The sequence below is a fragment of the Platichthys flesus genome, chromosome 15, assembly GCF_949316205.1.
Source record: "Platichthys flesus chromosome 15, fPlaFle2.1, whole genome shotgun sequence".
Lineage (NCBI taxonomy): Eukaryota > Metazoa > Chordata > Actinopteri > Pleuronectiformes > Pleuronectidae > Platichthys > Platichthys flesus.
In genome coordinates, this window is record NC_084959.1 from 2,471,626 (window position 1) to 2,497,698 (window position 26,073).

At 44.2% G+C, this 26,073-nt stretch overlaps 1 protein-coding gene across 2 annotated transcripts; it reads left to right on the forward strand.

Annotated features, from left to right (window-relative positions):
* Window positions 1–1,768: 1,768 nt before the first annotated feature.
* gtf2ird1 (GTF2I repeat domain containing 1) lies at window positions 1,769–25,912 on the forward strand. Of its 2 annotated transcripts, none has more exons than XM_062405944.1 (27): window positions 1,769–2,042; window positions 7,148–7,268; window positions 7,639–7,780; window positions 9,581–9,757; window positions 9,843–10,026; window positions 11,400–11,716; window positions 12,334–12,429; window positions 12,950–13,033; window positions 13,683–13,866; window positions 15,414–15,439; window positions 15,961–16,087; window positions 16,952–16,995; window positions 17,228–17,308; window positions 18,071–18,214; window positions 19,790–19,843; window positions 20,812–20,892; window positions 21,833–22,016; window positions 22,103–22,164; window positions 22,518–22,583; window positions 22,696–23,011; window positions 23,614–23,642; window positions 23,736–23,783; window positions 23,873–23,950; window positions 24,032–24,224; window positions 24,500–24,537; window positions 24,635–24,744; window positions 25,013–25,912. In XM_062405944.1, exons 2-27 carry the CDS (start codon window positions 7,152–7,154, stop codon window positions 25,079–25,081), a joined length of 3,051 nt encoding a protein of 1,016 aa, XP_062261928.1. In that variant the 5' UTR covers window positions 1,769–2,042; window positions 7,148–7,151; the 3' UTR covers window positions 25,082–25,912. The 2 variants fall into 2 exon arrangements, with proteins under 2 accessions (XP_062261928.1, XP_062261929.1); XM_062405945.1 differs by having other exon boundaries at window positions 22,744–23,011.
* The last annotated feature ends 161 nt before the right edge of the window (window positions 25,913–26,073 follow it).

The window sequence follows — 26,073 nt, forward strand, 5'->3', positions numbered from 1 at the left end:
CTTTCTAGGGCCAAGAATCTGAACTAGATGTCCCAGGGGAGAGGAAACATATTCTGAACATGCTGCATGAACAAGGTCCCAGTTTAAATGGAATATCGTTATAAGCTTCCTTGATATTTCATAAATAAAACTCACCAGATTAGAGAGATACACTGGATTATATGGATAATCTCGGATTAGATTCATTTTTAAGAGTCGGATTAATCCCGTAATTTCATTTGTTAGGTCTCATCCATCAGTTTTCAGTTTAGAGGGCCGACTGGTTGATAGATAAATAGATGGATACTTTATTAATCCCGTGGGAAATTCAGAATTAAGATGGTGACATATGAATAAATACATAATTACTGATTTAACAAGATGTACCTTTAAATGTAATGTTGCACATGTGAGTTATGGGAACAAACAGCGAGGAAGCAGATTACAGAGACACAGTGGATCACATACGTGCTCTATCGTGAGACTTCTATTATAAACGGTGTGTGACTGTGTTTTTTTGTTGCTAAAAGAAAACGATGTGTTCCCTCATTCCCCCCCCCCGGACCTGAACTTTGCCCTACATCAAACTTGACATGGTCTATTTTGGGCAATCACAAGAGTCACGGCGTAACGGTCGAGGCCAGAAGATCCGTGGAGCTGCCACATATCTGCTCTGGAAGGATCGTAATCCTAAAAATATAAATAATCTGGAGACGGTGCAGCAAACACATGAAAAACCACCTTCATGCAACATGTGAGGGATTAAAGAAAAACTGTGAGAGAGGAGGTTGCAGCCAAGAAACTAAATATAAAAATAAGAATAATTAGGTTTTTTTTCTACTTCCAGATGTTCCTTTGTTGATCCTGTACAGAGATCAAATCTTTTAGTGACATGGATTATTACTATGTTAACATGAACAGCAATACCCTATATTGACCAGATTAAGAGTCTGAATAAAACACTTACATGAAAATGAATGAAGGAGGTCATATACTTGGAATAAGCTAAAGTCAAATTTATACATGATTTCAATCTTAATCGCATCATATCATATTGTATATGTATGTTTAATCATAAACAATCAGAAAAGCTGAGTCAGTGTCCGCTCTTAAAAATACATTTGCATAAAATGTCTTTTAACTTTGGTTTGTTTTAATGCTTTATTTCATAAATGCTCTTGTATAAATTATTATTCTAATTATTATTATTATTAGTAGTTGTATAACATCAAACAACCGTCATGTAAAACTGAGGTATTCATTATTAAAGTAAAACTGTGAGTGAGGAAGTTGCAGCCAAGTGGACATCGGGTGTTCATGTACTATTACTATGTTTACAACGTGGGACATGTAAAAAAGTATTATTACACACAGTGCTTGTGTAATTACTGCGATAATAAGCAACAATTGAGTTACGACACGTGGGGTATTTCAATCTAGATCACATGATGTAGACATATATACAAGTTAATCACATTATAACATCTTAATGGAGTTTTTTAATCCTTAAAATAATAAAACAGATTCATTCCACATGATAATAATAACAATGTGTTTGGGTCTTTTCATGCAGAGCTGAGGGATTTATCATAGAAACAAAGTGTGGGTGTGGAAGTTGCAGCAAAGTGTCTCCCGGTGATTTACCAACATTATCAAACTAAATAAACAAATCCATAATCTATAGTTTCTCATCTTGCACGTCCCCCCCCCCTGAGCTCCTCTTATCCAGAGGTTAATCCCGCGAGCGCATCGCAGCCAATCGAGTCTGTCGTTGAGTTGGGCTGGGATTAGCAGGAGGCGAATGAGTTTCAATTTTACTGGATTACAGAACAAAGAGAGGGGGACAGGGACCGAGCGCCGTTAAAGGGGCAAAAGACACACAAACTGGGGGTAAAAACACAGCTCGCACGCGCACACGCGGTCCCAGCCCGCCGTCCAGATGTGGAGGATTACGAGGTTTTAGCGGACACGTCGTGGGAATCGCGGGTGATGGATTAAAACAGGGGGAATAAACCTATTCCGGGATTGGCGACGGCAACAAGGCTATTTAATCGCTAATTGAGGTGAGATTTCCTTCGCGTGTTTCCATGTCGGGCGTGTTGTGTGTCTGTGTGCGTGTGTGTGTGTTTATTTCCCGCGTGGGTCGCGTCTCGCCGTCGGCTCGGTTCGCGAATTACAGATTATAACCTGGTTTCTGCACCGGGGGAGGAGATGAAAGGGAAAAAAGTGCTAATGCTAAGCTAGCTCTCGCAGCGCAGCTAACGAGGCTAGTTAGCTAGCGTAATGTGACAGCTAATTAGCCAGCGGGTTATTAGCCTAATTTAACGTGAATAACACCGGGGATGGGGACTGTTAGCTCGCGGTGCTCATCCACCGGGACGGACTCCGGAGTGTGGCCGGGGGGAGAGCGCTGTTAGCCCGGTGGTTATTATCTGGACACAGCGTCCGCTTGATGGCTAATTTATTCCCCCATACATCGCGACGGGGTTAAGGGCTAGGACAACAATAGCCAGCTAGCTCTGTGCCAGCGACCGGGATAAGCGACACACGTTGAAAGTGCACGAAACAACGAGGATATGTGACAACACAACCCGAGCAGCGTGGCGGAGCTGATCAACACAACACCAGTGTTATAACGGGTTGTAAACAATTAGCTGGAAAGCACCGTGCTAATGCTACGTGTGTTATCAGACTAGCACAGGGGCAGCGTTTCTTGTAAAGGAGCCTTGATGGGAGAGATAAAGTTTGTGTGTGTGTCTATGTGTGTGAGTGCGTGTGTGTGCTCTCAGCTGTGCTGGAGAACAGGACGAGTTTTTAAAAAAAAACACAAACCAGCTGAGTGGAATCAAACTTCCTGAGCAGATTGAATCCACAAGACCAAGAAAGTCCACATGGGTTCGATTCCCTCCGAAGGGGCAGATCTATTGGGATGATAACTTAATTTACGGAGAGACTCTTTAAAAGATCTACTGCACGAGGGCAAAGTGAAACAGGACAGGTCGTGAAAGCAAGAGCACAGAGAAACATGAAGGAATCACAAATGTTATAATAACTTTATTTAATTTAGAATAACTTTATACAGCACTTTTTAAACTCTTGAGTTTCAAAGTGCTTCACAAAAAAGGTCATAAAGTAACAATTACAAATGTTATTACAACTTTATTTATAGAGAACTTCTCAAACATAATCTGACAACATTTAGGAGCATTGTTTATCACAGATTTATATTCTTAACAGAATCGTGTGACATTGACCTTGTCATGACATTCCAAAGGGGGGGGGGCTTCTGATTGACACTTACCCCGCCCCCTTCGATTACATCACTCCCATGATATCCAAGCTATACATGAAAAGTCCTGTTGACTAGATTACTACCCAATGTCCCCGATCACCCACAGTCACCATAATGTGTCTTTGCTTATTCAAAGTATGACTTTATTCATGTCAGTGTCTTATTCAGATATTTGTTGTCTTCAGGTTAATATTGTAATATTGGTGTCCATGTAAACATGTCTAGTGACCTTAATGGATTTTATGAGGCCAGTTTTGAAAAACTGTTCTTACGAGTACAGTGCAAATCAAACACAGACCAGTACACACAGGGAGAAAACCAAAAACACAGATTAGTTCATACATGTACAGATTTATTACTAGATTTGATTTTATCACTGACATATGTGATGTTAATATGAGAATACTGCTCATGATGTAAACTAAAAAGATGATGAAGTTGTTTGCTGTGAAGCTAAGGGCACCACACATGACCTTCTGTGAGTGGTTACAGGTGTGTTGCTTTCAAACCACTGAAACCACTCTCCTGTGTTTATTTACCAGACTGATGCACATTGGGTTTGTTCCAGGAGGAAGAAGGAAAACCACGGTTTAGTAAGAGTTTATCACAAAACGTTTGTCTCTGGGCTCTGTGTACTCAGGCAGGTATGCTCCCTTATCTACCACAGTTAAACCTAATGGGCCTGGAGGAACAGCACTTCCAGTGACGTCTCCCTGGTCCATCTAGTAGATTTGTTGCTCTGGTCATGGCAGGACAAGCTGCACCTACATCATCAGAGCCCCAACGGCCCAGTGCCCATTAAAGCCAGTTGTGTGGCACTTAGAAAAAATAACCCAGGCACTAACAGCCTCATAAACAATATGGACATATAAACATGTTTCCCGTGGCTTTTCCTGGCTGAATCCAAATGGAAAATGTAGCGCGCTGTCTCCAGCAACATGTCAGAGCAGTCGAAAAGAAAGACGTGTGTTCTCGAGGCCCAACAAGCTGCAGGGAATGTTTCAGCTTTCTTTAAAAATAGCCGTGACGTTCCTTGGCTTGTTGCGACTACCTGTGTGGTGCAGTGTGGAAATCATTGACAGGAATGTGTAACGCTTCACCCACACGGTCTCTGCGTCCACCAAACAGGAATCTGCAAAAACAAACATTCCTCCTGAGAGATGAAACGATAATTTATATCACGTGGTTAAAGTCAAACAGAGCGAAACCAATTACGTTACCTGAAGATCACGACCTCACCTGCTTTTAGTTTCACTCAACTTCACCCTGTGCAGACGTCTGATTGGCCACAACCTTTGGAGCCCATATATATTTGTAATGATGACTTTGTGTGCGTTACAACTTTATAACATCTACACACCGATTTACTCACCTGAGAGACGCAGCCTGTCTGCAGCCGAGACAGAAATGTGTCTCCACCTAGAAACAGATTTTGTGAGTGACAGGTGTCCCACGTGGCACCCTGACGGACGACCCAGCAGCTTGGAATATGACAAGTCAGAGATTTATGACTTATTTATAATCAAATTAATATATCTGGTTTAAAAGCTTGAAACAAAAACATTTATTGCTGATGTGGAGAAACCCATTTGATCACAGTTTGACCTTTTTAAAAAAAACACGTCCAGTATTGAGAGTTCCTGTCTTTTATGTCAACATTAAAACGTCCCTGGTCACCTTGAGTGACTCCTGTAGATATCGACCTTTGTCTTTTTCTGAGCAAAATTTAATACATTTTATGACGTTTGTGATTGTGTTATTTTTGAGCAGCTCTTTCCTGAAGCCAGAGTTGAAAGGACAAAGTCCGAGATGTTAAAGATGTTTTACGACACCTGATAACAAGGTTTGCTGCCCAACCTTTTTTTGGCATCAGAGAATGAAGTTGTTATCAGGCCTCAAAAATTAAGTCTGGACATTTCTCTGAGTTTTCCTTCCACACGTGAAGAGGCAGCAGCAGAGTGTCCAGGTCAGACGTGTTCACAACAACAGGAAAATGTGGAGAACGTTCAGACGAGGGGTTGGCGTCTGGTTAAATCTCACAGGAAGCAGGACATGACATTTAAAATCTGCTGTGGAAGGCCCAGTGTTTGTGTTTACAGCTCATTGACAGCAGTATCGGCCCTTATCCTTAACAGCTCTTGATCTTGTCTCTCTAAGTGTGTGTCTTTACTTTGGGGCTTCAGGGAAAGTCCAGAGCAACTGACTCAAACTTGTGCGTTTTCACACGCAGCCCCTCTACGGACAACTTCAGGAAAAATGTGCAAATAACTGCCTCTTTTGTGTCGTCTATTAATATTAATCTTGCTCCACAGAGAAACGGTTATATATTCACAACCACAGCGGCTTTGACATTATACTCCGGAGCTTCCTCTCACAAAGCAGTTGACACGGCGTTATCCTTGAGCCTGCGCTTATCCCAACCGCTCTCCTCCTCCTCGCTACTTCCCTTTCCTCTTTAAAATATGTGAGGGAAACAGGCCATCTATTTTGAGGCCGTAATAATTTAGAAGGGGTTGGGAGAAGGGGGGGGGGGGGGGCGGCTGATGTTTGCTGTGGCCTCAGGGGAAGCAGATCTAGACGGCCAATAGACTTGGCACGTTCAGACTGGTGCAGCTGAACCCCACCACACCCACCCTCTCTCTCTCTCTGTCTGTCTCTCTCTGTCCTCTCTCTATTGAGTCAGTGGCCGGGGTTTTGCCAGAGGCCAGTATAATGGTTCCCAGTGTCTGGAGAGATTAGAGGCCGGAGCTGCATTGTTCAAATGCCCCGAGATTAGTTTCCAAGGAGACGGGGGTTTCAGTTGCCATGAGAACATAGTGCCTGGCTTTAGACGAGCATTTTTTTTTTTTTTTTTTAATTCCCATTAGCAATTCCTGCCTGTTGGCCTGTTTATTTACATTCTCTAGATCTTCGTCCCGGCTCTGTACTTGCAGCAGCGGTGGTGGAAAGTTAAGCACGTGTCTTATGACCGTGTCTGTTCTTCCAGCTGCTCCACGTGTCCTGAAGAGGCTGAAGTATAAATGGGTTTCATGTGATATCATGTGAGCGCTCTGATTAGCCCCAGTTGACAACTTGAGGCAAACCAGAAGTCGCTAAGTTTCTGATAGATCCGGCTGTTGGTCATGCTGGTGGTGTGGCCAAAGGGAGGTTGTTGGCTGGTGCCTGCTGCTGCTCTGCTTTCATTGGATGGGAGAGCTGTGAATATGATATGCAAGGTCCCCCCCAGGAGGATGAATGATACCAGTTTTGGTGAGTCACTGGGAGTTTGTGTAGTTGTGAAGCCACGTTGTCGAGGTCAGTTGTCAATCAAGACGTTTCACCAGGTCAAATAACTAAATAAAACGTATCAGTAAGAAGAACACAAACATTGTTTAGTCATGTGACACCTGAAGCTGACGTCTGGTTTTGTGTTAAAAGTTCTCTACAAAGTTTGGATGGAATTTCATGAAATTTGGTTTAAAACATTCATGATCCCCCTCAGGATGAATTTCAATAACTTATGGTGATCCCCTTATTTCTTTCTACAGCCATCATCAGGTTAAAAATCATATTCCCCCAACGTACCTGCAAACAACTGATCCTCAGCTCGACTTTGTGTATCAAGCTAATTAGTAAAACAACTTTGAGGGCATAATCTCATTAGAATGAATTGAAGACTGAATGAAATGAGCATGCAAAGTGAGGGAGGAGCCTCTGGTATCAGATGGATGCACAGAATGCAAAGATTCCATTTTCCTAAAGTCTAAACAAATGATGTCAGAAGTCGCTGCCTTGAATGTGCGTGTGTACCCGAATGCATGAATCTAACACACGTGGGGTTTTGTCTGCACCGCACCGTGGTCATCTGCCTTAACGGTGTTCATCTGTCCCCTGCAGAGGCATGGCTCAGATGAGGAAGCTGGCATGCGACAGCATCAGGGCGAGCGCCCGGGGCGAGCCGCCGGTGTCGGCCCGACAGGAGATCCTCACCAGCCTGGTGTCAGCCCTGGACTCAGTGGTACGTCCGCCTCACACAGCGTCCGCTCACTCTGCCTCTCCTCCTCTGTGCTGTCACCTTGATGAACTGCTCCCAGCAAATGAGTGGAAATCAAACCATAAAACATCTTGATAATCAGCTGCATTGCTTTTCAGAATCTGAATATTTTCTTGTTTATGTCACTATGCACTTGAACACCAGAAGTTGATGATATGTGGAACTGTGGGATCATAACTGAGAGCAGAATGAAGCATCTCTGCCAGGAGAGTCAGAAAGCAGATCTTCTCGTAATCAATTTACTTAATGAACTCTCGAGTTGCACTCGTCTTCCTCAGAGTTTTTTTCTTTAATTATATCTGAGTAGATTAAGCCTGTGTTCTTGTTTTTCCAGTGCATGGCGATGTCAAAGCTCAACGCCGAGGTGGCGTGTGTCACCGTGCACGAGGACAGCGTGATTGCCGTGGGCACGGAAAAGGGCCGAGTGTTCCTCAACTCCAGGAGGGAAATCCAAACAGACTTCTACAAGTTCTGCCGTAAGTTCTGCTCCGAACGGTGATTTCCACCATTCATTCCTGACAGAGCATTGATCCGTCTCACAACAGCGACAGATGCCAGACACTTACATGAAATGCACTCGTGTCAGGCGTGTCCCTGCAGGATTTAGCAGTCAGTGATCACATTCAACCAAAGGGCTTCAATAACAGCAGCTCGCAGTTGTGCTTGAAATCCGATTACTTCGAGATAACACGATTGAATCCATAAACCATGGCAGTTTCACACATTCTGCTCCTTATCAGATAAAACCATATATCAACAAATCGTCCTGTATCATCTTATTTCATGTGTTGAGTTTGCAAAATTATGGCCAGATCAATTATTAAGTCTCCAGCAAGAGACTCTGTTTGGAGGAGACAAGTTTAATTTAATGTGGCAGGTTCTACAGTCTTGTTATTCTCTAAAGTCTTTAAAATCTCTAAACCTCAGCTCGTCAATAAACCATATTAAATGATAAAAGTGCTGAAATTGTTTTTATAAATTAAATAAATACACAATTCTGAAATGTTTGTTCATCAAATTTAGCGAATTAAACACATAAAACAGATTGACCTAAAATATTTCTGAAAATAGAAACACAATAAAAACATTTCTTAACCACCCATTAGTTATTTTAAACGCCACAGCTTTCTGTAGCAAAACTAAAAACATGTTGTAACTATCATGGTTTTTATTTTAGATCGATTTGAACAGGATCATGCAAACAACAATCTCCCACAGGCAGGTGAGGGAAACCCCCCCGCGGCGCCACCACCCATCGTTACCACACTTCGCACTGCATGTGAAGGTCATCCATAAATAGAAGTACAGAATTTAAGGAGCTCTCCATGTCATAACAATAACAATTTCCCAATTTTTACCAAAATCAAAATATAGTGGTGATGAACGTCGACCTTGAGATTTCGGGTAACACATCCTCGAACTCAACATAGTTCCCCTGCTGCCTCCACCACCACCACCAGTTTAAAAAGGCTCTGACCTCCCATTACACAGTTTAATGTTATCATCCCGCGTATGAAAGGAGAAATTAGTTCACAGACAACAGCAACTCCACCTTGCTTTTTGTTTTTGTGAAGAATGGAAATGAAACCTTTTGTTTTCCTGCGTCCTTCAAGCGTAACAAACGAGGACGGTTTGAACCAAGTGTCTTTATGTCTCCTACTTAATCACCGATTGTTGGAGACGCTCCCACATATATCCAGACACCTTCCAAACAAGTCATTCATTTTATTAAAGACAGATTAAAGACAAACAAGTCATTAATTTTATATGGGGCTATTTTTCAAACGGTGACACATTGATTACTTTAAAGAATAAGTCTCTCAATCATCTTGTTTCTGTGGAACCTTCAAAGTAAAGGCGCAGGCTGCTCTGTGCATTGCAAATACACAAGTCAGTTGCGGGTGTTTTCTGGAACTTTTCCACTAACTGGAATAATACAAATGTCTCAGGATGAAGAAGATGAGCCACACATGTAAACCGGGGAAGGACGAAGATGTCAACTTGGAAAGACGATGAGATTTGAGAGTTTTTGCCGTTAAGCCGAAATTCTCAAAGAAGTAGCAGCGACTGTGATTTCCACAGCGGTTTTGAAATGTCATGTCCGGCCTCCTGCTGCTCCCCCGTGGTGGATGTTTCAAACATGTCTCTGTTGTTGTGAACGTGTCTGACACAAACAACCTCCTGCTGCTTTCGTCACGTGTGGAACAAAATCCTTGAAAAACACAATTTCCCAATGTCTGAAAACTTAAACGTGACTTTTGTCTTGTTGTGTCCAGGGGCGCCATGTCTGCAGAGTTTGACCACAGCGAATGCCCAAACCAAAGACCAGGACGCCGAGCTCAGCAAACTGAGTAAAGACGGTGAACACGGGAAACCGAGAGCTCCATCAGACGCCCAGTCCAACATCTTTGTTCTGAGGAAGATGGTGGAGGAAGTCTTCACTGTGCTTTACAGTAAGGAAGAAACAAACACTCTGATTTCTCTCTTACTCATAACATACCTGAGGCAGGGAATAATTCTGCCTCGTGCAATGTGCAGGTGAAGCTGTGGGAAAGAGCAGCCTGGTCCCAGTGCCTTATGAGTGGATCCAGAAGGACCCCGGCTCTGTGGTGGCCCACGGTCTGCCTGAAGGAGTCACTCTGAAGAAGCCGTCGGAGTACGACATCAAGACACTGATGAAGATTCTGGAGCAGAGCCATCGGATCCAGTTCACGGTAAAACGGTGAGTCCGTGAAGCCGAACGTCTGCTGTCGGTTCCTGAGCTCTGAACAATGTCCTGCTGTGTCTGGAGAACTGGCTTCTGTCTGAACACTTGTATCGGATTATGAAAGCAGATGTTTCACATCTGACCGCTGCACAAGAACGAATAAAACAAAGATGTTTGGCATTTTGGGTTTAGCCTCTAATGTTTTCCAGAGACTCGTACTCGTGTTTGGCTGGAAGCACATCGCTGCCTCCTCGTCCTCTGTGGTTTAATGGAAGAGGACAGACTGAAGTGGTTTAGTCCGGGTTAAACAGGGTTTTTAATTCAGCTGTAAATAAAACACTCTCTCAGGTTTCATGTCCGTCTCTTCAGAACATCTTTCCTTCATAACAACAGAGGCAATGTTTAACAGGATTAATGACAGATGGCGGACAAGGATCAGTTCTGTGTGTTTTTAGTCAACAGCGGCCACACAAGTAACAAAAAGGATGTTAATTGTATGTAATAATAGGAAACGTTGAGTTTAAATAGTAAATATGAAACATCGAAATCAGGGAAACTCATGTTGAGGAACAGCGCATGGGCAATGAGAGCAAGCTAAAGAGGATGTTGGGAACTTGTGTTTAGAACCAAAACATGAAGCCTGTTTTCCACTGGTCTCAAAACCCACTAACACCCAGTAACATTTCGCTTTTGATGGCAATATGAATTAATACAATCAGCATTACCTCCCTGGTCAAATGACTCTGCAGTGAAGACTGTTTTTTATCGGCTCTGATCGGCGCTGATGGAAACGTCTTCTTCTTCTTTATTGTAGCAGTTGAGACGCTGCACCTTTTCCAGCGTGACGTTATGATTGAACCTCTTTGCATTTCAGTGAAAATAGCCACAAATATTTTGTGTTATTGCATCTTGGAGGCAAAGTGCAGCTGAAATTCTTTCTCGGTGTCGTGCAGGATGCAAGTTTGACAGGGATCGAGGTTAAAAGTAACCACAGCAGTATTATCTCTTGTCTCCATGGGGAGCTTGTTGTGCTTCCCTCTTCTGACACGTTGGTTTCCGGCACGTTTGTGACTTCAAACATGACTCAGCTGCAGGAGAAATGGACTGACTCATCAACTGGTAATGGATCAGGAGTCCACCCAGATTTAAAAGAAGTGGAGACATGTCGTCCATCTTAAATTACAGTTAGAGTTTCTTCTGCCGCAGCAGATGCAGCGTAAGCCAGGAGAAGCTTGGCAGGTGACTGCAGTTGGCAAACAAGAAGCTTGATGTCAAGCTGTGATGTCTTTAACCTTTCAGACGCATCAAACATTCAGATTAGGATCGAGTGGAAGCTTGAGGCAGAATCTATTTTTGTCTTGATCCTGATTTCTTCTTCTCGTGCTCAGGCCGGCAGAAGATTTGTCTCGAGAAGCCAAGTCCAGCACTGATGTCAATCACAACACTTCCACCGCCGCCACCATGACGCCAAGCAGCCACGGCGCAGGGAAGACCCCCGCCCCGGTAGCCCCGTCACCAAGTCCCGCCACTTCCAGCAACTCTGTCCTGTCGGACTTCCTGTACGGCATGCCCATGTCCTCCAAACCCCACCCGGACAGCAAGCTGGACTTCAAACCCTTGTCCCTCCTCAACCTGGGCAAGGACCGACTGGCCAACTGGACAGCGGGGACGGACAAGACATGTTCCAAGGACGGCACTAACAACGGTGAGGGGGGCGTGTGCGGATCGGAGGGGACGGTTCCAACAGTGGAACGTGGTCATGAGGCTCCCTGGGCATTTCCCATACACACCAATGATGCTCCCAGTGAACACTTGAAACCGTTTGAAACAGACAGATCTTGACTTTGAGCTTTTTCTCATATAAAATGAGATTTTATCTGTTAAACTCTTAACAGTAAGAACAACAGTCTGTGTTTAAAGAGTCCGTCTCATCCCGAGCCTCCAGTGGGACATGTTCAGTCGTTGGGTTGACGTCAGATTGTTTTAGTACATATTCTCTCATTCAGAGCGGCTCTTTCATTGCACATTTCCCTCTTATACTCGTGTCCCTGAAGGAATCATTCAACCACCAACCACCAACACTCTGATCCATCCACTTACCTGTGATTGAAATTCTCGATTAGAAGCCTAAACACACCCAGTTCTATACTGTGGTAGTTTTCCATCTTTTCCAGTTAATTAACTACATTAGTGAAGTAATTCTAAAAGCTGGAGAAACAATTTACTGAATGAGAGGATTTGCCAAAAGTGAAGATTTCTCTGTGAAATGAGATTGAAGTGAATATATGAATAACTCAACAGACATTTGCTTTCAACATTCAGATGAGACAACTCGACTACCTGGTGATCAAGGCCAGAGTCCTCCTGGTGTCCACATCTCCAAGAGGCTGCTCTTCTCTATCGTGCATGAGAAATCAGGTGAGTCTGAACCTATGACCTGAAAGATTGAAGTTAGAGCAAATACAGTATTAGCGAGTAGCTGCAACCAGTAGTGTGAACACCAGACACACACATAGCTACAGAGATTTGTTTTAAGACTACTATGCAAACTAATAACTTCCTGTGTCCGTCATTTCAATTTCAAAGCACTTTAAAAGTTAAACTCCACGTACAAAGGAATCTGAGGGTTTTGTTTAATATCTTCTTCCTGTGTTCGTCCTCGTTCTGCTTGGATTTGTACACTCGCACAGTAGCCGAGCATTGTTTACTGAACCCCGGCTGAACGTTACTAACCCTTCACCATTAAGGGCTAAGCTACTAAGATGTCAACAGTAATCCTTTAAGAAGATTGCACTCACTCCCGAGTTGACATTGAGAAGATGGAGACGATTAATTTCCAGATCTTTTCAGCGCCGCACTGGAGTAAAGCTCATTTGAATGTTAATGCTCCTTTTTTTTACATAAAAGATGTTTTGTTTCACTCGTCCCTCTCCTGCAGAAAAATGGGACTCGTTCATTCGGGAAACTGAAGACATCAACACGCTGAGAGAATGCGTTCAGATTCTGTTCAACAGTCGATACGGTGAGAGAAGCAGATCTGTGCATTCTGCTTTTAGGGGGGAAATTTGGGACGTTATCTGTGACTCCTCGATTCTGTGCGTGTCTATGAATGTTGATGGATTCGGGTCACTGCTTCAGTTTGATGATCTTCTCCTCAGTGATACACACGAGACGCACATCTGTAACCACAGTGTACTGTTCATTCTAAAAGATGAATGTCTGAGGAAGAAGAAAGAAGAGTTAAAGGAGACATATTATGCTCATATTTAGGTTGATAATCATAATTTACTTAATTTAAAAGGTTCACATGCTCCAATATTCAAGAACACATCACTTTCCTCATTTGTGGGGGTGCAGCATCCTCAATTCAGGCTCCACCCCCGTTCTGCAAATGTGGTTACTTCTGATTTCATACAACTAAGATGGCGTTGAACAAAATGTCAAACTTGAGGATTCAAATCCGCAGCTCACAAACCAACGGGTGATGTCAAAGCGGAATATGTTTCCTTTAATGTTTTGAAATATTTGCATTGTTTTCCTGCTGATTTGAAAGTATTCCAAAGATACTGCTGTGTATTTATACTTTAATTAACTGATTCTACCAACAGCATCTCACTGTGTGTCTGTAATACCTGTTTGCTTCCTGTTCCCCCCCCCCCCCCCCCGCGCAGCTGAGGCCCTGGGTCTGGATCACATGGTGCCTGTCCCCTACCGCAAAATAGCCTGCGACCCAGGTGCCGTGGAAATCATCGGCATCCCCGACCAGATCCCCTTCAAGAGACCCTGCACCTACGGAGTCCCCAAGCTCAAACGCATCCTGGACGAGCGCCACGGAATCCGCTTCATTGTCAAGCGGTGAGGATGATTTAAGAGCTCAATTACAGAGACAGGAATATACTTTTTTCAAATCGTTGCAGGAGCATGATTTCCCCTTCCAGGCAGACGCAACTCTCCGGGATGCATTCGTAGCATCTCGGCGTTTGTAATTTATATTTCCAGGGGAACACGTCGATGCACACGTTCATGAAAGTCTAATCAAGTTTAATTCAGTCCCCGAGTGCAGGTCGTGATCCGGCGCCCCTCCGCGAAACTGCAGCAGCCACTTTTATTTGCGGGTGGGGGGGGGGGGGTTTAATAAGAAGCGGAGCGGGCCGATACCATCTGTCTCTAAAACGTCTGCTTCCTCCCGCACGCTGACATCCTGCCGACCGCTAAACCGTCTCCACCGAGTCCCAAACGACTCCCCTGCCGGTGCGCCGCTCTAACAGCCGCCGCCCCCCCCCCCCCCCCCCCCCTACATTTGTTTAAGCTAATTTAAACGAGCCACCATGCCTTGTTTGAGATAACACATCTTTTTAACGAATCCTGCAGGCGGCTCATTAGTGCTGAAACAATTAGGAAAGATTGAAAATGTGATTAATTCAGAATTACATCACACTCCCATTGTCATTGAGGGATGCTCCAGATGCAGGCCCTGATGTTCTCTCCATCGGGTTTTTAAACACACTGATCGTTAGTTCTAATGGTCTCCGCCTCGGATTGGATATTCATAACAATGCTCATGTTAGTGCCGTGCATCCACACAGCACGTTTCTGTTGCTTTACATTCTCCACTTCCCCCCCCCCCCTCCACTATCCAGAGGGGACGCCACAATGCGCCTGATATGAAATCCGCCATCTTGCTCATTTGGAGTCTGTGCAGCAGCAATCAGGGGCGGAGCCACAGTAGCAAAGTCCTGCTGATACACATCCTAAACCAATCACCAGTCAGTTTCAGCTGTCAGTCATGATGTTTCACCTTGTTTATATATCATCAAATAAGTTATTAAACCCAAACTTATCAGAAACGTGAACACTTGAACATCAGTGTGATGTGATGTCCATCTTTATTTACACTCGATGGTTTTGCCTCACCAGTGATGATAGAAACAATAAAAGCAGCTGTTGTTTGTGTATTTGGAACGTTAGACCCCGAAAAATCATAAACTAGGTCATCTTGCTTTATTGAGATATTAAATAAATTATTGCAGCTGGAAGATTCAGAGTTTACGCTGCCATAAAAAAAGTGCTTTTTACAAATAGATGTAAATAACCAGGACTTAAGTAAAGACGTTCCTGAAGACGAATCACGTTAGCAGCGGGACAACGTGCCAGAAGTCTGGAGAATCTGTCCAGGAGCGAATCTCTTCCACACGGTTATTTTAAGAGGGATTCGGTGATAACAAAGGAGCGACACAATTAGCTGATTGTTTAAAGAGCACGTAATGTGTGTAACGAGCTGCTAACGACATGTTCCTCCTCGTGTGGAGCTTTGCATCATGGGTTGTTTTTTTTTCCGCCCCTGGAGCTTGATCGCTTTTTGAACTCGGTGACTAATGACCCACTTTTTCTTTATATTGCAGAATGTTTGATGAAAGGATTTTCACTGGTAAGAGACTGATTCATTTACTTTTTTTGTTTTAAAGCCATTTTCTCACGGCTCTGAGCTGTGATTCAGAAATGCATGAATTTAAAATCGGGGCCTTAAGTAATTCTGTGACTTCAATATTCATTCATGTCTGTTGTTCTAGTCATACGTCTTAAATTTAATTTGTCATGGTCTTAAAAAGTATTAAATATAACTTGCTGAAAGCCTGTTTATACAAATTACTTTAAACCCTCAAAGATCACTAACAGAGCTCCCTAGGTAAAATCTGAATTCTATGAAAATGAAAGTGATCTTTGTTTTCAAAGGGAGGTTTGGTTTCCATGTGTGCTCTTGTGTGGAATGCAGCCCTCACCCCGGGCTTCTAGTTGAACCATATTTCTCAGTAGCTTTAGATTTAATTACAGTAGCTGTCAAACAGGGAAACTGGCCCGTCGAGTCTTTATTTAAACTCCCCCGATGTTTCTAATCCAATGGGAGGCAGCGTTTGCTCATCTTCTTCTCCCCCGTCTTGTTTGTTCAAGCTGCTGGAAAGATGGCGAGAGAGGAGGGGAAGCACGACCTGGGCTCGGCACCTGAAGACGGCTTCCCCGACAATCTGAGCATCCCCCCCTCCGGAGCAGAGCTGCTCATCAACCCCCTCAGCAGCAGGTCAGACACAGGAGTCCACCACACTGTGCATGAAACTGAGAATATGAGACGTCGGCAAGCAGCCAAGTGATATCGTATTTATAACCTACATCACTCGTAGTGTGGACCGAGTTCAACAGTTTAAATATGCTGCTCTGCATAACTTTAAATATGCATTGCAGCAGTGACACAGGCTTTTATAAGAGTAATTTAAATATCATATCATTTAATTTGGCCTCATTTTAGTGCATTTTCTCCCTAATATCCATATGTAATAGGCCTGTAGCTTTATAGTACATCCACTGACTCATCATTCACTCGTCTGATTAAAGTAAGTTACTCCCAGCACTTTATATTATAGTTTATATTCCTATATTCATACTCATATTCACACAGAGCGCCTGTATCAAGCACTTTGGCAGATTTATTACGGTTTTCAGACTTAACATTTCCTTAAAATTGTGTCTGGACATTTGATTCACTTGTGAAGAATTTACCCGGAGGTAATTTCCGTCGGACCCGTTCTTAACAACAGGATAAATCCCCGGAACATTCAGGGGGAGGGCTGACGTCTCGGTGGAACAGCAGGAGACAGGGCCGGCTCTCAAACCTCTTTTTTACAAGTCTGTGTTTGTGGGTTTGTGTTAAAAACGCCATGGACACGTCCACTCGCTCGCTGTTCATTTGATCTCACTCACACGCTGGCATCACAGACGTTGTTTGGAAATAAAACCAACAACCTTCTAGTTAGTGGACGAGCCGCTCCACCTCCTAAACAACAGCTGCCATAACCAGTTCCCTGTCTCTGAGCTGACCCATGTCCTGCCAGATAACAAACATTTCTTCAATGTCCATCACCAGCATGTGTTTCATTCCCCTCCTCAGATCGACGAGTGCGTGTGTGAGTCCCCTGGCGGACGGTGAAGCAGGTACGTGCTCTACACCAACTCCTCTCCGTCTGGAGTCACGCTATATTCAACAAATTAACGTTTTTAATGCCGTGTTAACACTCTTTGGAAATCTTTTAAAAAGTGTGTGTTCTCAGTCCATTCAGTTCAAACTCAAGTCTGTCGCCGACTTAAATCTGTTTAACGCAGCCGTAAAACACAAAGCCGCAGACTGATGGGAGCTCAGGCAGAATGAACTGTTGTCTCTCCACAGGCCCTTCGGGAGATTGCATTCCTTTGAAAAGGATTAAAACGGAGCCTCCAGATGGGGAAATCATTCAAGTTACAGTGCCAGGTAAGTCAGCGCACACTCAGCAGCCCTTCCCTCAGAGACACTTCACTTCTTCAAGCCAAAGCAGAGGTGGATTTCATAGATTATCGCTGATCTATCCCGTGTTTGTGAAACAGAGTCAGAACATACAAGCTACCGTCTGTCTTCACATGTCAGCAGCAGCTTCTCGATGTGGTTTTACTCAGCTAGCATCTGCTGCTGCCTCTTCTCCAGCTTCACTGTCGCCTCTCTAAAATCTGAACACTGACATTTTCTGACAGCGGCAATACCTGATGCACAGATATATATTGTAGGGAGTTAGTCAGGATGGGTTTAAAACTGTTTTTACTGTTTTATTGCATTTTGATGCAAATAAACAACGTTTAGTGAAGTGGACGTGAACTTGTTTTTACTGAGGTGAGGAAACGATTCAGTCCTCCTCCTCTTTTCAGGTTTTAGATGTTAAAAATGTTATTATCAGTTTTTTCTTGCCCTAGTTGTTAATTACAGATTGTTGAGGTGAATATTGATTTTGGGAGAAACAAATTAAATGACATTTTATTTGATCTATCAGACAAAGTCAAATACACTGGTTGTAAACACTGTTTTCATTCTGATGTACATATCTGGAATGGACTCGTTGTTGTCCCTTGTGGAGACTGGGAGGAGTTACACCCCTACAACAGGGGTTCTGAGCAGTTCTGCAGATTATTTCATCGTTATATTCATTTATATTCATTCTCCAAGGGGAATTAATTAAAAACCAACAACCCATTGTTCCTCCAGATGCTGGTACGAGTGGGGAGGAGCCCAGCGAGCCTGTGGCCGAGCCTGTGTCGGCGGCAGCGCGTCCAGCCACAGCCTCCCCCTCCTCTCAGCCGGCCCCCCCTGCTCCCACGGCTTCCCATCACCCGCCGGAAAATCACACAGGTAACGCCAGCCACGTCGACCCCCACCTCCATTTCATCTACATCCTTCTCACTGCAGCCCCCCCCCCCAACCCCCGGAATGCCAGCTCACTGTGCCGCCCCGGCGTCCAGCACTGACCCCTCACCACACTCTGGCCCCCTGCAGGCCGCTAAATAAGCTGCAGCACGTATGAAACCACTTTTCTCAGATACTTTATCTTCCACGTTCCCACTTCCCCACCGACCAAACTCCCCCCCCACCCCCACCCCGGCCCCTTATAGACACAACCCCAGTCCTCCAAAATCCCTCTTACCCAACTCTGACCCACTGTAGCTCCTCCCTCCTCCCTTATGAACTCTCTCATCTGTGAAGGGCACCGTGCATCAGCTGTCGACAGTCAACTCTCTCTCTTCATCATCATGAACTGAGTTTCTCTGCTAACGTCTCATCACAGACTTTTATCCAAACTGATGCACTGTGCTCGTCTCCAGAGTCTGAGTGATATCCTCCTCTAGTTCTGTCCCTGAGAAGTTAGTGTGTTAGAAAAACAAAGATTCCTGTCGAACAGTCCCCGGCTTCACCTAACACTGACCCCCCTGTAGACCGAAGCCCCTCCCCCTTTAGAGCCAGGTGACCAGGAACCTTTGAGTAGACGCCGCTCTCTTCCAACCGCTCGTTTGACAAATTGAGATTAAAGGGAACTACCTCGTTCCGAGCTGGATACAAAGAAGAATAAGAACAAGATAAACAAAGCAGAAAAGATGTGCATTTATCTTTAACACCTGATGGTGGTGTCACACCGAAGCTGCAGAGCGGGAGCGGTCTACTCAAAGTGATCGTGGTCGTAGCGAACAGTTCTTTCAAGAGGCGTTTTGTTTTGTTTTATTTGGTTTGATTGTTCCGTGTTTCAAGTTTTCTTATCTTTCACAATGACCCCTAAAGGAAAGACACTGGAGGTAAGAGCAGCGAACGTCACTTGGTTGTTTTATTGGCTTTCGCAGGTTCTGACACTTTTTAATTAAAACTCTGCTCCAGTGAAACAAGGCGACTCAGCAGAAGTGAGGTTTAGTTAATAAAGTGTCAAAGTGTGTGAAGCCTGAGTTGTAACTGTACTGGATTTATAATAATATATATATATATAAACTATTATGTTAGATCTTTGCAGAATATTACAGTTGATCTTGGGTTTTACCAAATTAAGTTTAGTGCAAATAACCATATTACATTTTTGTATAATTAAGACTTAAAATAAACTATTTTTAAACACCTTTTGTAAAATAATAATTATACATGACGTTCATTATTCAATTAAACTGAAAGATGATGGTTTTACTGCAGCTTTGTTCTTTTCCTGTTTCAACAACCGGACAAATTGTATTTCAGAATAAATGTTGTTGTTCCAGCTGTTTTAATAAAAGTGGAACCAAACCTCACTTTCCACACACTTCACAATGAAGGATATTTAAATAAAAGGTTTTTTCCTTCAGCTCAGTTTAATATTAAAGCATCAAATCATTAACGACATTGCATATTTGAATTATCCGTCGTAGAAATGTTTTAAAAAGCAGCTGCTCATGTTTTTCTTGCTTCTTGCAGCTGAAGCTCTTTCGCCGGGCGCGGCCTCCCAGAGCGTCAGAAGATCCTCTGAAGGTAGAGTGGAAGAAATACACATTTCATCAGACCACCGAGGAATTAAGTGTTTTATTTTCTTGCTAAATACAGTGTTTTATTATTGGGTATAACGTTAGCTGCTTTCAGACATGCACGTAACTCAAATCAATCACATCTGGAACTAGTCTGGAAAATGTCTGAGTGAGTCCGTGTGAGAAAACAGCTGGAAAATGTATTTTGGTGGTTTGAGAGCTTTCAGTGATCAGGGCCGACGCCGGTGTCGATGTGCGATAAACAAAAGCAGAATTTCAACGTCACGTCCGGCCTCTCGCGACCTCCGACCTTCGCCTGAATGTTCCAGACATTTTCCCTTTGTTGTGAACGAGTCTGACTCCTGCTGTGTTTCATCATTTGTGAAACACGAGGAAAGTTCCAGAGGTTCCAGACTGAAAACCTTTTTTGGTTCCAGACTGGAATAAAACCCGACAGCTGCTCAGCGCTCTCCTCCAGCTGTGGCCCTGGCTCCTCGACAGCAGCCCTTAGACGTCCCATCATATAAAAACTGTTTCTCTGAACTTCTCATATTTAGCTGCAGAGGCTCCAGAGCGTTCACTGTGACATCATCATGCAGTTATGATAATTCTCTGTTTTATGGTCAAAGTGTTTTCTTTGACTTCAGGTGCAGTAAAGTTGATTCCTGGTTTTAAATCACGTCCACCTCGATAATCACTTCCAGCTGTGTCCCCGGCCCGGTGGTGAACTTGTGCCGTTCTTCCCCCCGCGCCGCCATTCGTTACGATCCCCGGTGATAAATACACAGCTCGGCCGGTTTGTCTTCACCAGGTCAACGTAGGACAGGGAGCATTTATCAAAATAGAGCTGCTGAGGGGACAGTGGGAATGTCCCCCCGGGTGAGGACACCCCCGCTGACTGAGCTGCCCTCCTGTAATGATTCTCCTCTGATGCTCACGGTGTAAATGTTGTGTCCGTTTTCCCTGTGATCTCAGCTGGGAGTCTGGTGGAGGACATCGGTGAAATGATTCTCCAGCTCCGGAGACAAGTGGAGAGCCTCTTCGGCCTGAAGTACGGTAAGCGACCGGTGCTGGAGCTTTACCATCGGGGGGGGGGGAGATGGCGTCAGGCCCAGTCATGTTTCAGTAAGAGTTTGATCTCCACATGTTCACACACTTCACCGACGCACACAGATTAAAAAGGTCGAGCTTTTAAAGCCTGTTTGAATATTAATATCCCAACATTTAAGCCTTTTAAATTATTTAACATGTTGGAATTAGTCTGTCGAGGGGCGGAGGACGTTTAAACTCAATTTCACATCAGAGGAGTTTTTAGCCTCAGCGTGAATCACCAGTTGAACATTGATGCTGGTGCACGAGTGTGAAACCACATCAGGTCACAGACCAGTTGGTGATTCTGTGGCTCCGTGCCGGCTGCAGGAATTTATGTTTCCAGGTTTCCATCCAACTCTCGTGAACAAGAAATCTCAGGAGCGGATTTCTTTGACTCAATTATAAACTGATGAATAGTTTTGAGGGTCAAAGGTCAATGTGAACACGTCATCTTAAGCACGCCTCCAGAGAGAATCCTTTCAAATTTTGGGCCAAAGTTCACTTTTACCTTTTTACACCAACATTTCTAAGACATTGCCAGTGGAGGAGTTTGTGTTTTATGTTTTTCTCCCTGGTGCATCATGCTCCACGGCACGTTTCCATCACTCTGGATCACAGCCCATAAAAACCTGCATCTACGGCAGAGCTGTTTGATAGTAGTGGATGTTAGTGAGGTCTCGACCAATAGAAAAGCAGCTTTAGACTCACAGATTAAGGAATTAGATTGAAGTAGTCAAAGGTCAAAGGTCTCCATCTTACATCAAACCAAGGTCAAACTCTACAAACACAGGAAAGTAGTAAAGTTTAGGGACAAACCACTACACATCATTCACCAACATTTAGACGGTCTAGCTTTTAGCAGGAAGTCAAGTTAAATATCTTCATCTTCTCTCCTCTCCCTCAGCTGAAGCTCTGGGCCTTCCTGAACCAGTCAAGGTTCCCTACTCCCGGTTCCAGATGTATCCGGACGACCTGTACGTCACCGGGCTGCCGGAGGGGATCTCCATCCGGAGGCCCAACTGCTTCGGAGCCGCCAAGCTGCGCAAGATCCTGTCGGCGAGCAGCCAGATCCAGTTTGTCATCAAGAGGTGAGAGTCAGAGTTCAGTGTTGATTCATGTGGATTTAGCTTCACTTCCATTATCAACACTTAATAATGTGTTTGTGTGTCTTCAGGCCTGAGCTGTTAACGGAGCAAGTGAAACAAGAAATGCCTTCAATCCCCGTGTGTGACTCCGGTAGGTCCGGGCTCAGGAGTCAGTTCAACAAATACAAGAAAACAGCTTTATATATATATATATATATTTTCAGCCTTGTAGTAATTTCACTGTGGCAGTTAAAGTTCTGAAGATAGTATAAGGAATAAAGTAGTGTAGTAGTAGAGCTGTGTGCAGTGTGAAGTCAAATCATCACTAACATCTCTTCTCTAGAAGAAGACAAAGCTCTGCAGGGATTTTCCTGCAGCTTCTGATTCTCCAGCTTCTCTCTGCCACAGAGCTCAGTCGCTGGAACAAACATCTGTTTAGATCTGTTCATCTTAAAGAGGAGATAAAAACCAAACTTTAACCTTAAGTGCTTTTGTTTTTCAAAGATCTGGACACGAAGGACGCAGCTGCAGACGAGGCCGCCGCTGCGTCCAAGAGATCCGGCTTCTCAGGTAAGTCCCCTCGTCTTCATCACACGAGGAAGAGGCCTGTTCAAACTTTAATGAGCCGAGAGAGCTGCCGTTTATCACTTTGCAAACTCAGTAACTGCAGCACGTTCTACAGGAGGACGCTGCGCCAGTGGACATTTAGAAAGTTGTCCTCTGTCTCCAGAGTGCCTGGAGTCCAAGCTCTCCAGGATCGACCTGGCCAACACGCTGCGAGAGCAGGTCCAGGATCTGTTCAACCGGAAGTACGGGGAGGCGCTGGGCATCAAGTACCCGGTGCAAGTGCCTTACAAGAGGATCAAGAACAACCCGGACTCGGTCATCATCGAGGGCCTCCCCCCCGGCATCCCCTTCAGGAAGCCCTGCACCTTCGGCTCGCAGAACCTGGAGAGGATCCTGGCCGTGGCTGACAAGATCAACTTCACCATCACCAGGTGGGAGACTCACGACTCTACATCAACATTAATAACCATCAACCTGCTGCACCGCATCGACCCACACGAATGTTCAGGAGGAACTTCTGATTCCTTTTATCACGGATTATTAAGTTGATGCACTTTTCAATTAATTGATCTTTTCAATAAAAAGTCAGGAAATAGAGGAAACTGCACAAACACTAATTCTGAGAGAGGATAAAAGTCACAAATACACATTTTGGAGAAAGTGTAAACTGAAAGTCTTTAGTATATTTTGTTTCACATTATTTTTGTATGATAACAAGTATCTGCAGCCTGAATAAACAACACAAGGTAAATATTAGTTCTGAGCTTTTTTAGCATCTGATCAACATCCAAATACAGAAAATGTTAAAATATTAAAATTCTTTGGTTGAGTTTAGAAATCTAAGGAAAAATTTAATTACATTTCTTTGCTCATCAAAGTTAATTGAGTAGATTCTTTTAGAAAAACTAAAACATTCTTCATCATAACTCACCGGCTTGAATATTCACTGCTGAAGCAAACTATGTTTTTTATAAAACATCATAACTGGAATGTTTGATTTCTGTTTCCTCTTTTGAACTCTTTCTCTTTTCAGACCTTTTCAAGGACTCATTCCAAAACCAGGTACAGCTACAAAATTACATTTCCTATAAATCTGATTATGAATCCACCATAACGCCAGAGAACTAACATTAAGGTCATGTGATGTTTCCTCAGCACCTCGACGAGTCACGTTACTGAAGAAGGCCTACGCCTCGATCAGCGGTGAGCTACAGCCTCAGGGTTTCTCCTCCTGTTGTTGTTGTTGTTGTTGTTGTTATTGTTCTTATGAATTGTGACTCTCCACCTCCCAGATGACGATGACGTGAGCCGCATGGGGGAGAAGGTCGTCCTCCGGGAGCAGGTCAAGGAGCTGTTCAACAAGAAATACGGTGAATAGACGACTGAACGATGTTGGTTTGGTGGACGTCTGGATCAGAAAGCTCACCCCCCCCCCCCCCCTGTGTGTTCAGGTGACGCTCTGGGCCTGGACCGCTCTGTCCTGGTCCCGTACAAGCTGATCCGCGGGAGCCCGGAGGCCGTGGAGGTCAGCGGCCTCCCGGAGGACGTCCCCTTCAGGAACCCCAACACCTACGACATCGTGTGTCTGGAGAAAATCCTCCAGACTGCAGAGAAGATAACGTTCACCATTAAAAGCCAGCTCCAGTGAGTGTGTGTGTGAGTGACTGTGTGTGTGTGTGTGTGTTCACGGCTTGCTGGGGCTTTGTCTCTCGCTGGTTAAGCTCATTACGTTTTATTCATGCTTCAGATTTACATTCAGCCAAAGAATAAATGTGGGCGTCGTGGGAAAACGTTTTTCTTTCTTCACTTTAATGCAGATTTCTGTGTTTGTGTTTATCTCTGAAGTTTCTGCCTCACCTGAAATGACTCAGCAGTTTCCTCTCTGTCTCTCTCTCTCTCTCTCTCTCTCTCCCACGCAGGCCTTTCGCAGAGATCTGTAGCCAGCCGTGTAACACAGGTGGGTTCTGGGTAATTTCCCTGCGTTGTTTTTAAGCTCCACACTGTAACAAACCCCTCAGCCGAGAGTGAACCCTCTTCTTCCTTTGTGTGCTCAGGAGGAACCGACGTCTCCACCAATCGCAGGAAGCGTAAGAGAGTTCAGGAGAGTAATCGAGTTCCTGCCTCGTCCGACCTCGGGATGTCAACCAATCAGATTCCAGTGATGGTACGTGTTGGAAAAGGACTTTTTTCAATATTAATAAAAAGAGGAAGCGACGGCTCATTGTGTTGCAGAGTTTAACTTGAGAGGAATCGGATGTGATGGAGGGAGACTGTGTTTTCTACTGAAACCACTAAAACCTCTTATTGCATCTGGTTTGGAGGCAATTTGTCAGGAACCATTTTCTAGTAATGAAAACATCTCCTCCACCGTGACTGACTTCTCTCCCTCGTTGTGTGTCTGTGTGTGTGTGTCTGTGTGTGTGCGCCCGCAGCAGTGGCCCATGTACATGGTGGACTACAGCGGCGTGAATGTGCAGGTTCCCGGAAAAGTGAATTACTGACAGACGAAGCAAAGGGAATAAAACACACAACCCGCGGAGGGACACTCGTGACTCTTCCACACACAGACACACACTAACACTTTGTCAGAGTGCGACAGCGACACAATCTCCAGACGGAAGTTGGGACGTCCCGAGGAATGTACCTGGACCCGAGAGCTGGGCTCGTTCTGCCTCCTGCCTTCACACCAGTTCTCCTCCTGAAGCCGATCGACTGGTCACAATGGTTTTGTTTTTGTACTTAAAGTCACGTGACCTGCATTTATGACGTGTCCATCCACTGAGTCGTGTTTCTGGATCGCTAAACGTATTACTGACAAAAAAGAAAAATGTCTACTATCCATCTGGTTTCCACAATATTCAGATATTTGTACTTTTTATTTATTATATTTATTGAAATATAACATTATGTGCAGGGATGTAAAATACATGATTCTGTTGAGGAACTATCACAACACTAACGCAGATGCTACTCACCACTCCGCGACTACAGGTGACCACTGGAGTCCAATTAAACAGCAGCAATCAAGTGTCTTAATTAGGTGTTGGGGGGGGGGGGGGGGGACTGTAAGCCATCAGCAACGAACAGAGACAAAACTCTGAAGTTTCCCCCCCGACAGGTCGGAACCTGCAGTAAAAACAAGACCTTACGTAAACGGCTTTTTTTTATGTTAGCGGCGCATTAACCACGTGTAAGATATCCAGTTTGAAGTCGGCCTGAATGTATCATGTAAAGGAAAGAATGAGATGTTACTCTGGACTAACCATATTTAATATGCTGTACCTTAACGCCAATTAGGCCTTTGAAATAAAATGTGTTGCCTTGCACTTTCATTTGGTGGAGTCGTGTTTCTTGATGCTGAGACGGGGCTCATCAGGTTCTGAAGCTGCATTTGGAGATTGATTGCCTCAAATCTTTTTAAGACCTAAAATCCAAACTATTAATTAAGAACAAGCAGAACCCGTGTGTCTCCTGGGAAATCGGTGAAAATGAA

Excerpts from the sequence above, each read along its gene's own strand:
- gtf2ird1 (XM_062405944.1), top strand. The coding sequence starts at position 7,152 with ATGGCTCAGATGAGGAAGCTGGCATGCGACAGCATCAGGGCGAGCGCC. Across the intron at positions 15,440-15,960 it reads TGATGAAAGGATTTTCACTG|CTGCTGGAAAGATGGCGAGA; the intron begins GTAAGAGACTGA and ends TGTTTGTTCAAG. Across the intron at positions 19,844-20,811 it reads CGTCAGAAGATCCTCTGAAG|CTGGGAGTCTGGTGGAGGAC; the intron begins GTAGAGTGGAAG and ends CTGTGATCTCAG.